Here is a 14,779-nt window from a genome sequence, read left to right on the forward strand (position 1 = left end):
TGGGGTAGACCAAGGAACCCTCATGAGCTCAGGCACAATTCACCCCTGAATCTTGGTGTCTTGAATGTCTCATCAGAATTTCACACCAGATTTGTACAGGGGATGGAAATGGAATCTGAGTAAACAGGGGAAAGCTGGTTGGGGAATGCTGTGCAGGGACTCACCTTGACAGCTGGAGTCTGCTCTTTGGCAGGCATCTGGGAATTGCATTTGGGGCTAAAAGGTATCAAGGATGTGTCTTCAAGACAGTATATGAAAATTGCTTCATTTTGGCATTTACATCAAAGGCAGTTGAATCTTCATTAAGGGTATTTAAAGAACAGTTTGCAAAAGTCTCCAAAGGATTTTGTTTATTTTTTGGACTTGATAATATATTCCCATGTCTTAACAATCTAAAGGAACCAAAGAGAAAAGCAAGTCTCCTTCTACCTGTTCCAACCCTGGCCCTTGCCCACTGCACACTGTTCTGTGGCTTGTTTTTCTCACTTAACCTGGCACCTTGGCAATTGCTCTGTCTCATCACACAAAACCCTCCCCCACATTGCTTCTCAGCTGCATGACATTCCATTTATGCTAAGAGATTATATGTTAAATAGCTCTCCCATAGAGGTTTAAGATGTTTCTAGTTTTTTGAGATTATACACAGGCTGTAGGGACCGGTTATATACCATGTCCACTTGTCATTTTGCACATGGGTGAGGCTAATTAGGGGAGAAGCCCTAGAAGTGGGTTGCTGGGTCAGGGGACATGTACACTGTAATTGTGATAGATGTCAACTTGTGTTCTGTAGAGGCTGGGCCATGTCTTTTCCCCTAGGAAGGCAGAGAGTGTGCCAGCTCACCTGCAGCCCAGTCGGGGGACTGTGGTTTCAAAGTTTGGCTCTTTCCCAATCAGATAGGCGAAAAATGGTAGAGTGTGATTTTACTGCCCTTTAATTTGAGTGAGGTTGACCATCTTTTCTGGTATGTGTGTCAGAGTCATTTGGAGTTCCTTTCCAGATGAAGCTTCTTTGCTGCACAATGCTGAGCTGGAGGCAGCTGTGGAGCGCTGGGCTTTCTTCCACATGATGCTCACCAACCCGGGCTGAGAGGGATGTGCCCCTGTGGCTGCCTGTGCATGAAGTGGCTGCATGATGGAAGGTAAGGTTCTGAATTCCCACTCCACTCCTTACTTTCGGAGCCTCAGATTCCTCATCTGTAAAAAAAAAGTAGAAAAAATAATAAAATCCACTTCAGAGAGCTCTGGGGAAGATGAATTTAAGTTTTAATGTTAAATGCCTGGCACAGTTCCTGGCTCAGACTTTTGGCTTAAGAAATGTCTATTGAATGAATAACTGAAATATATGTAATTATAAAAACTTTTATTGAGACTGTATATTAAACCCTTTCTTATGTATTAACTTAATTAAACCTTACAGTGACATCATGAGAGGTACTCTATTTTTTAATTTTTTATTAAGGTATTATTGAAATACATTCTTATGAAGGTTTCACATGAAAAAACACTGTGGTTACTACATTCACATTATCGAGTCCCCCCCATACCCCATTGCAGTCACTGCCCATCGCCCATCAGTGTAGTAAGATGCCACAGAGACACTATTTGCCTTCTCTGTGCTACACTGTCTTCCCCGTGACCCCACCCACACCATGTGTACTAATCATGATACTTCTCAATCCCCTTCTCGCTTCCTCCCCACTCGCCCTTCCCCACCCCTCCCCTTTGGTAACCACTAGTCCCTTCTTGGAGTCTGTGAGTCTGCTGCTTTGTTCCTTCAGTTTTGCTTCGTTGTTATGCTCCACAAATGAGGGAAATCATTTGGTACTTGTCTTTCTCCACCTGGCTTATTTCACTGAGCATAATAACCTCTGGCTTCATCCATGTTGTTGCAAATGGTAGGATTTGTTTCTTTCTTACAGCTGAATAGTATTCCATTGTGTATATGTACCACATCTTCTTTATCCATTCATCTACTGAGGGACACTTAGGTTGCTTCCATATCTTGGCTATTGTAAATAGTGCTGCAATAAACATAGGGGTGCATATGTCTTTTTGAATCTGAGAACTTGTATTCTTTGGGTAAATTCCTAGGAGTGGGGTTCCCAGATCAAATGGTATTTCTATTTTTAGTTTTTTGAGGAACCTCCATGTTGTTTTCCACAATGGTGGAACTACTTTACATTCCCACCAAGCAGTGTAGGCGGGTTCCCCTCTCTCTGCATCCTCACCAGCATTTGTTGTTCTTAGTCTTTTTTGATGCTGGCCATCCTAACTGGTGTGAGGTGATATCTCATTCTGGTTTTTATTTGCATTTCCCTGATCATTAGCGATGTGGAGCATCTTTTCATGTGCCTGTTGGCCATCTGAATTTCTTCTTTGGAGAATTGTCTCTTCATGTCCTCCGCCCATTTTTTAATTGGGTTATTTTGCTTTTTGGGTGTTGAGGCGTGTGAATTCTTAATATATTTTGGATGTTAACCCCTTGTCAGATATGTCATTTACAAATATATTCTTGCATACTGTAGTATGCCTTTTTGTTCTGTTGATGGAGTCCTTTGCAGTACAGAAGCTTTTTAGTTTGATGTAGTCCCACATGTTCATTTTTGCTTTTGTTTCCCTTGCTCGAGGAGATGAGTTCAGGAAGAAGTTGCTCATGTTTATATTCAGGAGATTTTTGCCTATGTTGTCTTCTAAGAGTTTTTATGGTTTCATGGTCTTTGATCCATTTCAAGTTTACCTTTGTGTATGGGGTTAAACAATAATCCAGTTTCATGAAAAATGGTAGCGGTGTGATTTTACTGCCCTTTAATTTGAGTGAGGTTGACCATCTTTTCTGGTATGTGTGTTCATATTTTTCTATTTCTTTCTGGGTCAGCCTTGGAAGGTTGTATTTTTGTAGAAAGTTGTCCATTTCTTCTAGGTTGTCCAGTTTGTTAGCATATAATTTTTCATAGTATTCTCTAATAATTCTTTGTATTTCTGTGGTGTCTGTAGTGATTTTTCCTTTCTCATTTCTGATTCTGTTTATGTGTGTAGACTCTCTTTTTTCTTGATAAGTATGGTTAGGGGTTTATTTCTTTTGTTTATTTTCTCAAAGAACCAGCTCTTGCTTTCATTGCTTCTTTCTATTGTTTTATTCTTCTCGATTTTATTTATTTCTGCTCTAATCTTTATTATGTCCCTCCTTCTACTGATTTTGGGCCTCTATTGTTCTTCTTTTTCTAGTTTTGTTAATTGTGAGTTTACACTGTTCATATGGGATTGTTCTTCTTTCCTGAGGTAGGCCTGTATTGCAACATACTTCCCTCTTAGCACGGCCTTCGCTGCGTCCCACAGATTTTGCAGTGTTGAATTATTGTTGTCATTTGTCTCCAAATATTCTTTGATTTCTGTTTTTATTTGGTCATTGATCCATTGGTTATTTAGGAGCATGTTGTGAAGCCTCTGTGTGTTTGTGGGATTTTTCATTTTCTTTGCATAATTTATTTCTAGTTTCATACCTTTGTGGTCTGAGAAGCTGGTTGGTATAATTTCAATCTTCTCAAATTTACTAAGGCTCTTTTTGTGGCCTAGTATATGATCTATTATTGAAAATGTTCCATGTGCGCTTGAGAGGAATGTGTATCCTGCTGCTTTTGGGTGTAGAGTTCTGTAGATACCTGTTAGGTCCATCTGTTCCAATTGTTGTTCAGTGCCTCTGTCTCCTTACTTATTTTCTGTCTGGTTGATCTGTCCTTTGGAGTGAGTAGAGTGTTGAAGTCTTATAGAATGAATGTATTACATTCTATTTCCCTTTTTAATTCTGCTAGTATTTGTTTTACATACATAGGTGCCCCTGTGTTGGGTGCATAGATATTTATAATGGTTATACCTTCTTATTGGATTGACCCCTTTATCATAATGTAGTGTCCTTCTTTGTCTCTTGTGACTTTCTTTGTTTTGAAGTCTATTTTGTCTGATACAAGTACTGCAACTCCTGCTTTTTTCTCCCCATTAGTTACATGAAATATCTTTTTTCATCCCTTCACTTTTAGTCTGTGTATGTCTTTGGGTTTGAAGTGAGTTTCTTGTAGGCAGCATATAGATGGGTCTTGTTTTTTTTATCCATTTAGTGACCCTGTGTCTTTTGATTGGTGCATTCAGACCATTTACATTTAGGGTGATTATTGATAGGTATGTACTTACTGCCATTGCATTGCAGGTTTTAGATTTGTGATTACCAAAGGTTCAAGGTTAACTTCCTTACTATCTAAGAGTCTAACTTAACTCACTTAGTATGCTATTACAAACACAATCTAAAGATTCTTTTTTTTCTCCTCCTTTTTTCTTCCTCTTCCATTCTTTATATATTAGGTATCATATTCTGTACTCTTTGTCTGTCCCTTGGCTAACTTTGGGGGTAGTTGATTTAATTTTGCATTTACTTAGTAATCAATTGTTCTACTTTCTTTACTGTGGTTTTATTACTCCTGGTGACAGCTGTTTAGCCTTAGGAACACTTCCTTCTATAGCAGTCCCTCCAAAATACACTGTAGAGACAGTTTGTGGGAGGTAAATTATCTCAGCTTTTGCTTATCTGGAAATTGTTTAATCCCTCCTTCAAATTTAAATGATAATCTTGCTGGATAGAGTATCCTTGGTTCGAGGCCCTTCTGCTTCATTGCATTAAATATATCATGCCACTCCCTTCTGACCTGTAAGGTTTCTGCTGAGAAGTCTAAAGATAGCCTGATGGGTTTTCCTTTGTATGTGATCTTATTTCTCTCTCTGGCTGATTTTAATAGTCTGGCCTTATCCTTGATCTTTGCCATTTTAATTATTATATGTCTTAGTGTTGTCTTCCTTGGGTCCCTTGTGTTGGGAGATCTGTGTATCTCCATGGCCTGAGAGACTATCTCCTTCCCCAAATTGGGGAAGTTTTTGGCAATTACCTCCTCAAAGACACTTTCTATCTCTGTCTTCTTCTTCTGGTAAGGGGTACTCTTCTTATGCTCTTTTACAGGTGAGGAACCTGAGGCACAGATAGAAGTACAGGGCCTTGCCTCAGGACTCATAACTGTTCAGCAGTGGAGATGGGATTCGTGGCCTTGCTGTCTGGCTCTTACCTGCTTCACTTCCCTGACCCTCCACCCTAGCAGAGCTGTGCCTCTTAACCCCTGGTCCAGTTGTCCACTCATGCAAAACAAATCTCCCTCACCTTAGAAGCATAAACCAACAACCATTTTATTGTTCTCATGGGTTCTGAGGCTCAGGAATTCAGACAGGGTGGAATGGGAGCAGTTTATCTCTGCTGGTGCTTTAGCTGGGAAGACCCCAGCTGGGGGCTAGAGTGGTCAGTGCTGGAGGACCCACTTCCAAGTCACAGGTCAGCTGGATGATTTATTCAGCCTGTAGGTGGCAGGTTGAATTGAAGACTACAGGTAAGGCTGGAAGTCATGGAGGGTGGATGGGGCAGCCAGCAGACCCCAGGGCTGAGTCCCTGTGTTCCAGGTTCTGGCAGCCTGAGGCTTGAAAATTCTCTGTAGCTTCATCTCCAGGCTTTTGCACATGCTGATTTTGGCAGCCAGGACGCCTCCCGACCCATCTCATGACTGCCTCCTCATTCTTCAGTTCTCAGTCTGGCTATCTGGTCCTAGAGGAGCAGATCCCTGAGCCCCTACAGGCTATAGACCGATTTGCTATCCCTCCTCCTAGATCCTGTCCTCTGTGGAAGGCCTTACACACTACCCTAATCGACTTATCTGAAGACTGAAAGCTCCAGGGAAAGTCCTGGGTCTTTATCACCAGCACCCAGCAGGGTCCTGGGCACTTCATGTAAATTTATTGAATGGATGAATAGAATGGTTCGATGACTTTTGAAGGACTTTAACTTGAGCCTGAATTTCCTCTCTTATAAGTTAGCTTTCCTGGTTGCTTTGAAGGTAGAAGGAGTAAAAGGTATGAAAATGTACCTATATAGGAGGAAGATGGAAAAATGGTAGTTGTTATGACCTATATTGAGGAAAGAAATGCAAAAGAAATGAGATCCTGCCCCTCCAACACTTAGCAGTGTCTGACACATAATAGGTGCTCAATACATATGACATTCTTCTTGTTAATCATTATCATTTTTGTTATTATAAGACTGTTCCTGAGTCTGAAGGACCATAATGGTTTAGATTTTTCCTAGAAGTGAAAATAGAGAAGTATAACGTTCCACCGCCACTTGTGGCTGGAGGGCCCTGAAAAATTGCTGCAGTCGTGGTTGCTGGCCGTGGGATGCTGGGCTTGGGTCCTCCTCTGTGGGGGTGTCCCCTCTGTGCAGGAAAGGGCCGGAGCCCCAGACCTTCGAGGTCAGACACTGTCTGCACTGCTGTGAGCGCCACTCAGCCAAAGCCACCAACGCAACTTCTGTTGTTCAGCCTGAGGCGGGAGGCATCCTCTCCCTTGCGATCCACCCCTCACCAGCCAGTCCTGCTAGGAGAGAAAAGCATGCATCCTATTTCAGAAGAGCCCAGGTACAATCTGGGCGGCTGCCCTCTTTCTGGCTGTGCGGCGCCCTCTATTGGCAGAAGGTGGGAACGACAGGCGGGGGCCGTGGCGTGTCCAGCAGGAACGCGGACCGAGCGAGCGAGCGCAGGGGGTGGGAAGTCGGCCTGCGGAGAAAGCCCTGGCATGGCCCCGCTGGAACCAGGGCAGGAGGGCTCGGGCAAGAATTTCTCTGGTCGGGCGGAGTCGTTGTTCTTTCACTGGAATAGCATGCAGAGTGGAGCACTTGCAACTGCTGGGTGACCACGATTCATCTCTGAGCTTCGCCTCCAAGAGGCAGTTAGATGGGAGGGTCTCCTTCCCAGCAAGACGCCCCAGTCCTTGGGAGAATGTGAGAGAGGCTGGGATGGAAAAGAATTAGGAGGTGGAGGGGCAGAGAGGGAACCTGCAAGATCCAAAGATTATAGGAGGAGTTTAGGCCCTGAAGAAATTTCTCTCCTAATTTGAGAAAAACCAGCCAACCAACCAACCAAACAAACAAAAAACCCTTGTCCACTTGTCTGCAGCCCTCAGTTGGAGACAGAGGGCCAGGCCCCCTGAGGCAAAACCTGGCCAGGAGATTGCAGGACCCCACCTTCCACTTCTCTTAGAATTATGGTGTTTAGCACAGTCAGCTTCTGAGAATTTGAATCACATCAGAAAATTCTATCTAGGATAAACTCTGTAGAATCAGATTGTTGAGCTCTGATGTCAAAATCAGAATTGCAGCCTCCTCAGATTTGGAGCCCCAGTGCTTGGGGCTGGAAGTCATGGGAGAGCTGCCCTTTCCACTGAGCTGTACTGGAATGAGTAAGTTTGCTCTCATGCTCCTAAACTTGTTCACAATTAGCAGATGTGGGGTGACGCCCTGAAATAAGAATTTTTAAAAAGGATACCAGAGGATGCTGTAGGACCACCCAGATTTGGACAACGTTTAATCTAGACATGTCTCCTCTTCTTCCATCAACTGGGGGAACTGAGGTCCTGAAGGAGGAAACAGTTTGGCCTAGATCCCACCCACAGGTGGTGATAGGCCAGGACTCAAACCTGTGCCTCCCAATGCTGAGGCCACGCCTACCAGCAGCCCAGGGTGTGTAGATGGCTCCGTGGGATCATCATACTTCCCAGGTGTCCCTGGTCCCTCAGACGTGTCATCCAGCACACAGACAGGTTTCTGGGGCCACTTCTGTGATTTGTGGGGCTGAGAGGTGCTGGGGGTGGGGGAGCCCAGCATGGTTCTCTCCTGCCTGGAGCAGAGCCCCCTCTTGAGAGGGGCCTGAAGGGGCTGAGGGCCCTGCCCATTCCTCAACATCCCTCGTCCCAGACACACCCGGGCCGCTCAGCCCCGAGCATTCCAGGGAAAACCACCCCACATGGTTTAGATTCGGCTACTCCAAACTCATCAGCCTCATGGTTTTGTAAAACCCGTTTGATGCCCAAGGAACATCTGCAAGTTTCTATTTTCTTTTCCCTTTAATAAAAAAACAAGAAAGTTGGGGTCTTGAAACAACAACACAGCATTTCAGAGGCGCAGACTTTTGCCAAAGAGAAGCTGGTGGCCTGGCCAGGCGAGAAGGGGCTCTAGCTGTCCTCAGGGAGTTGAGGGGCAACTGAGAGTGAGGGTGGGCCTCGGGGGCCAGGCAGAGGAGGCCTGGGTGGGCAATCTTTTGTGGCAGGGGATATGCTATTTCCTCGCTCTGGCCTTTCCTTCAGCCTGCAGGCACCCCCTTCCCCAGGCTGCCCTGGGTCCTCGGCTCTCAGACTCTGCCTGGTCCTAGCTGCTGAAGCCTCTGAGTGCAGGCGGGCTGGAAAGGTCAGTGCAGACCAGGAGCACCCCTCCCTGGGGATTCTGGGCGCAGAGGAGGAAGGGTGGTGCAATGGCAGGATGATAGGCCGTGAGAACACACCTACTTCTCAGCGTGTCTAAAAGGAGACTCCTCCCACTGTTCCTCCTGCCAGTGTGGGGGGTGTCACCTGGAAATACAAATGCTCAGGGTGTCAGTGCTGTGGGGCAGTGTGGGGATCTTCCCTTGCTCCTGACCCAACAACTTCTTGTATCGCCTCCCCAGAGGCCCAGGTCCTACCAGCTGTGGACGTGCTGAGCGGGGCGAGCAACAGGCAGAAGGCTCAGCGCCTGGGTCCCTGGCTGACCTTGGGAAAGTCCCTTCTTAGGCCTGTTTCCCCATGAGTACAATAGACAGAGGCTCCAGGGCGGGGGATGGAGTGAACTGGATAATCTCAAAATTCCCTTAGCTTCGTTGGCCTCTTCTGGGCTGAGGGGGTGGCTCCCCCAGACAGCTCCACCTGATGCAGGGCTGAGGCACTGGGCATGGGGCACAAAGGACTTGGGGGGACAGTCAGCTTGGGGAGAAGGGGGCAGGGAAGCGTGAGAACGAGGGCAGTGAGGAGCTCTGATGGGGTGCAGCAGGCAGCTTGCAGGAGGGCAAACTGCTGCCACAGGCAGGCACGGGGCAGGCTGTCCAGGCTACCACGGCTCCCGCACTGCTGACCGGGGGAGTGTCCAGGCTGGGCACTGGGAGGCCCCAGAGCCTCTTTCAGGGGGTGCCTAGGGGAGCTGGTGGCTTAGGGCTATGGAAATGGCCTCCAGGGATTGGCCGGAGTGAGGGGTGCTTGCAGCCCTGGGTTCTGGGTCTCTTTGGAGCTGTCAGGACTCAACGAGCCTGCCTGTGCATGGCCTGGGTCCGCCCTCCCCCTGCTCCGTGAAGATGGCATCAGGAAAGGGTCAGGGAAAGGCCTAGAAAAAGATTTGCTTTCTTTAAGGAGTCAGAGAGTGGCTGGGGCCCAGGGCACAGGCAGCTAGTCTCTCAAAGTGAGAGACAGAAAGAGAGAACAGGGAACAACAGGAAGAAAAACAGGAGGAAAGGAAAAGAAAGGCAATGCAAAGAAACCAAGGCAGGAGAGGAAGGAGTGAGAGGAAGGAAGTGGAGGAAAACAGAGACGGAAGCAGTACAAGAGCTAATGGAGAGAAAGGAAAGGTAGGTTGACAGGAGAAAGAGCCTGGGTTGGGGAGAAAGACGATGAAAGCGGAGAGCAGCCGCTGCAGCAAAGGTGGAAGGACATAGGGGCGAGCGGCGGCGGGCTCAGGTGGGGGGCCGGGGCCTCACGTCCCCCTTGTGGTCCAGTTTGCGGTCCTTGCGCGGGCGCCGGTCTCTCCGGCCCTTCTTCTGGCTGGGGCTCCTCTCTGCAATGAGAGTGCAGGGCATTGTTTCCAGGCCGCTCAGGCCCAGGGAGGCTCCTCAGTCCCAAAGGATAAGGGGTCGCCCCCCACCTGCTCCCCAACAGAGGGGCTCAGAACATCATCTGGGCACTGACCTTACTTACCATGGCTGCAGGGTAACTCTCCTCAAACTGAACATTTCTCCCAGGTTCTTGGCGGGTGAGGTGGGGCCCTGACCTGCCAAGGCACCGGGCCTGGCAAGTCTTGGAGGTTTGCATGGTGCCTCCAGTCAGGACTTAGGGTGGCCTCCACGGGGTGCTCATGACCCTCCCACGTGCACGCACTTCTCAGTTTACAAGGCCCTTCACCAGGGACTCAACATCTTTTACCAGGGGCCCCACACCAACTCCCCGGCGCCGGCCTTGAAATGACAGCTGCAGAGGCAGCATTCGGCCAGTGGTCCTGCAGGCTAGTCACGGGTGGCCTGTACCTCACCCAGTTCCCCCTGGGTGGAGGGCGAGGCTCGGATGCAAGCCCCATACCTAATGTGGCATTTTGACTCCATGTGTCCGCTGTGGAGCTGGGATGAGTTTTTAACACACACATCTAATTAGTCCCATTTCTCAGATGAGGTGACTGGGCCTCCCTTGCCCAATGGCACAGCTGGGGCTGGAGTGCATGGTTTCACTTTCAAGTGGCTCCTGGCTCACCTGGAGGAAAAGACCACATCCTCTCCCTGGCCTGCCTGCCCTCTCGTGCCCCTGGCCTACTACCCCCAGCCCTTCCTCCTGGGCACCCCCGAGCTTGGGCTCCATCACTGGCCTCCTTGCTGTTCTCCCACCACCGTGGGCCCGGGCCACCCGCATGCCTCTGTGCTGGCTGTGCCCTCTGCCTGGAATGCTCTTCCTTTGTGAGAAGCACGAGGTGCACTTGGGAGCAAGGCCGGCCCTAGATTTCTGGTTTACAAAGTGTCTCCACCCCCAGGCTCTTTTCCACACATCGTTTGGACCCCACACTGTTCTCCAAAGGGAGTCGTGTGCCCACTTGAACACAAAAGAACTGAGGCTCAGGGAGTCACTTCTCAAGGTCACACACTGAAGCAGCTGGACGACTCCGAGCAGCAAGGGGACGGCCATATTTATTTCTCGAGTGTCAGCTGTATGCCCTTCTCCCCGGGAGTCAGGGCCCTCCCTTCTCAGGGCAGGTTCAGATCCTCTTGGATCAGGCTGCCCACCTCTGGGCCCCCTACACCTACTTCTGAGCCCTCAGGAGCACTTAAGCCAGCTCCGGGCTGACTGTGTCAGGTGGGCGAGGGGAGCCTCTGGGGGACAGGGTGTGGCTGCTGCCTGAGTGGCCCTTGGCCAGCCGTGAAGGTAGGGGTAGGAAGTGAACAGTGCTGGGCTCCCATCCCTTCCCTTTGCCTGCTTGTCATCTGCCCATCTACCTACCCACCCACCTACCCACCTCCCCTCCTTCCCATCCATGCCACCAACAAGTTGTTGACTGAGCACCTACTATGTGCTAGACCCTGTTCTAGGCACTACAGAGGCAGCTGTGAACAAGGCAGACACAGAACTTGCTCTCGCTGGAAAGCACATTCTGCTAAGGAAGAGAGACACTGAACAGGCCACCACAAGAATGCGTACATCATTTCAGGAAGATGCAAGTGCTGTGATGTGATGGGATGGAGCCGCTCTCGGTGAGGCAACTCATGGGAGGCCCGAGGAGGGGATATTTGGATGGAGACCTGGATGATACAGGAGTTCACAGTAGGGTTGTTGTGAGGATTCAAGGTGTCATATTTACAGGGCACTAAATACAGTGCTCGACACTTGGTAAGTGCTTTATGAATGCTTGCTGCTGCTTTTGTTATTAATTATTATTACCTAGGGGAAGAGCTTTCCTTTCTCAATCCCTCCACAATCACCGCCAGCTCTCAGATGCCATGAGAGGTATGGCCATAGTAACAAGTGCTATAAATAACTGTCTGTCTGTCCATCTGTGAGGGCACTTTTCCGGGTCTAGGGTCTCTAGTTTCTCTGGTCTCATCTCAACCTCACCTTCAGTCCCCAACTGCCCAGCAGGACTCCCTGGGGCCCCTTCTCTGCTATGTGCACCACAAACCCAGACACCACAAGTCTTTCTGAAGTCAGGGGTGTCCCGGGGTCCAAATCCTGGGTCTACCAAGTCCCAGCTGTGTGTGTGCCCAGGTGGCCTGGCTCCAGGTCCCTCACCCTTAAGTATAACATTAGATTCCTCTTTGCACACAGACCTATGCTTGAATTCCAGGAGCACACTTCCCTAGCTGTGAAGGTTAAAGTGACTCAACCTCTCTGGGCCTCAGTCTCTTCATCTGTAAAATGAGAATAATAACAAAACCAACCTCACAGTGTCATTGTGTAGATTAAGTGACATAATGTAGATAATTAGCACAGTGCCCAGCACAGAGGTTACACAGTTAATGTTGGCTAATTCCATGTTATCACTACTCACCATTCACATCTTACCTACCACACTCTACTTAAATCAGTGGTTCTTAAATGCCCCAGGGGTATTTTGGAACTCTGTGTGGTGATCTTGGTTGTTATAATGAAGGGGGTCCTAGTGGCATTCAGGGGATAGGGATCTGGGGATGCCATGTGGGACAGTCCCCCACAAAGAAGTCCCCACCACTTCCAGTTCTTTAGTGGCCTGTCCCACCCTCACATAACTGAAAAACCTGCTTGCTCAGAGCCAAGCTCTGTCTTGTATGGGCATATCCAGTATTTCTTAATACTTGTCCCCTTGTTCCAGACTCTGGATATTCGTGGACTGCCAGTGTGGTGTCAATCAAGAGATCAGCCAGTCTCGTTGGACTTTAGTAAGAGTTGGTCACCATTTGGGAAACTGAGTCTCTGATGGCATGTGAGGCCCTGGCCATGGTTATCACCTTCCCCGTGATTGTAGTTCACTAAATATTCTCTGTTGTGCTGGAGATGAAGGACCCAAGCATTGCCATAATGAAATTTCTTTTATTTCTCTTTTATATTACAGTTAGGGTACTATAATGATTAAAAAAAAAGACCTGTGCAAGGATTACATTATCCACGACTTTCAGAGTAGCAAAGAAGTGTTCAAAACCCTTGTTAGAAGGGAGGTGGTTGGTCTGAAAGGGTCAAAAACAACCAATGTAAAGGACAAGCTCAGTCTTCCTGTGTATCTGGGACTGACCCCAGCGAGGAAAAATTTCAAAAATTTCAGAAAGTCCTTTGAAAAGACACCAGGAACAGCAATGCTTAACCCATGGAAGTTATGGCCAATGGTGGACTGCCAGGCAGCCTTACTGGTGCTAATTGTGGGGGCAGTGTCCCAGGGCCACCTGGAGTCACCCATGGGCGCTGCCCACTGCAGCCCTGCGAGCCTGGCCTGGCGCTCACCTCCTGAGCAGAGCCTCCGAATGGGACATTTCCTTGATTCGGACACCACCTGGCAGTTTGCTGCCTCCTCCCACCCGGCCCGGCCGGCTTCCCGCACTCGGGTCTCCAAGCCCCAAGCCGAGCCGCAGGTCTTCCCGTTGTGCATGCAGGGGCTCCAGCTGCCCCAGGGGCCCAGCTCACACTCCTCTGTGGGGTGGAGAGAGAGACAGACAGACAGATGGAGTCAGCTGGCCATCAGTGTCCTTCAGATTCAAGGGCCGGGTCTGTGGGGTTTGATTCCTTGAAGATACCATGTGCCCAAGCAAGGGATTTGCAGGCAATTACAAGGAGCAGAGGGGACACATTTAAGTAGCCATTTATGAGAGCCTGAGAGGAAAGCTGTAGCGCACACAGGCTGCTGTGGGCCAGAAGCTGAGGGACCCATTTTGTGACTTTGAAGGGGAGGCTTCCCCAGGGAGCTGAAGGGAGAGGGAGGGGTTCACTGGGTGGAGATGGACGGCGGCACCTTCCAGGCAGGCGGGCACAGCCTGGGGCCCTGGCAGACCATGTTTGAGGGACAGGCAGCTAGACGGGGGGCAGGTTTGGAAGGAGAGAGGAGGGGCAGGAGGTGAGGCTGGTGGTCAGCTGGAAGGCCCTCAGGACCAGGGCACGGGTTTTGCACTTGTTTATGTGCCTCTGATCAGCTGTAGAAGGTGGAAGCTATGCTGGGCTGTCGTGAGGAAAAATGAGGTTGTGGACATACAAGTTTTCAGTAGGGAATAATTTTAAGATATAAATAAATAAATACATACATACATACACACTCTCACATTCAATTCTTCTAAGAATCCCTGAGAGGTGGGCAGAGAATAGGGCACTTCTTAATAACCCAATTCTGCAGATTAGACCCTGAGGCCTAGAGCAGAGCTTGCTAAGGGAGCAGAGAAGGGGCTCAGACAACAGAACACAGCAAGCGTTTAAGATCCAGTTGGAGCCAGGTCGGCCTCCCGGAGGTCACCGTCTAGAGAAGTCCAGCTGGAAGGGCAGGGTGCTCATGCAGAATGGGGGAATTGCAGCAGCTGTGGGAGCCTAGGGGCCGTGTGAGTCCCAGTCTGGGGACCTGGAAGGCTTTCTGGAGGACGAGACTCTGGACCTGGAGGTTGAAGTAGGGGTGGGGAGTAGCCAGGCTCAGGAGGTGCAGGAGGAAGAAGTGCTCCAGGGGGAAGGAATGACCCCACAACACCCCCAGGATGACTTGGTTCTACAGCTGGGAAGCTGGAGCATGGAGTCAAATGTGGGAGGAAAAAATGACAGGAGTGGAGAGGCTCGCAGATGGAGACCAGGCTGCTCTCAGCCTAGGAGGGCTCTGCCTGAAGAAAGTGGGTGCTGAAGAAGGGCCTTGAGAGGAGAGAAACCTGATCAGATTGTCATTTTGGAATAATTACTGTGGCTGCTGGGATGACAGCCACTGTGGGCTGGAGGCAGTGAGACCTGAGCCAGGTAGACGCAAGAGGCCTTGGCCATGGTCCCAGCAACGGGCAGAGGGTGTGGAGAAAGGGGTGGCAGGAGTGGGGCGGGTTTGGGAGCTTTAGTCTAGTTAATATTTTCCCACAAGTTCTTTTTGCCGCCTAACATCTGTATTTATTCTTGTGTGTCCCTTCTGTCTCCTCACTAAACTGTCACATTCACAAGGGCAGGG

At 49.1% G+C, this 14,779-nt stretch overlaps 1 protein-coding gene across 3 annotated transcripts in view; it reads right to left on the reverse strand.

Annotated features, from left to right (window-relative positions):
- Positions 1–380: 380 nt before the first annotated feature.
- Positions 381–14,779, reverse strand: part of RSPO4 (R-spondin 4) — a 48,889-nt gene continuing 34,490 nt past the window's right edge. Inside the window, exons 4-7 of one of the 3 annotated variants that reach the window (XM_073238095.1) lie at positions 13,102–13,287; positions 9,633–9,709; positions 8,415–8,481; positions 381–1,194 (exon numbers count right to left, since the gene is read on the reverse strand). In XM_073238095.1, coding sequence (XP_073094196.1) covers positions 8,431–8,481; positions 9,633–9,709; positions 13,102–13,287 — 314 coding nt within the window. In that variant the 3' untranslated portion in view covers positions 381–1,194; positions 8,415–8,430. Of the gene's footprint in view, positions 1,195–8,414; positions 8,482–9,632; positions 9,710–12,743; positions 13,288–14,779 lie in introns of those variants that run through there. The other 2 variants (XM_073238096.1, XM_073238094.1) reach the window with 2 other exon arrangements.

Source organism: Manis javanica, chromosome 5 (assembly GCF_040802235.1).
Source record: "Manis javanica isolate MJ-LG chromosome 5, MJ_LKY, whole genome shotgun sequence".
NCBI classification, from domain to species: domain Eukaryota; kingdom Metazoa; phylum Chordata; class Mammalia; order Pholidota; family Manidae; genus Manis; species Manis javanica.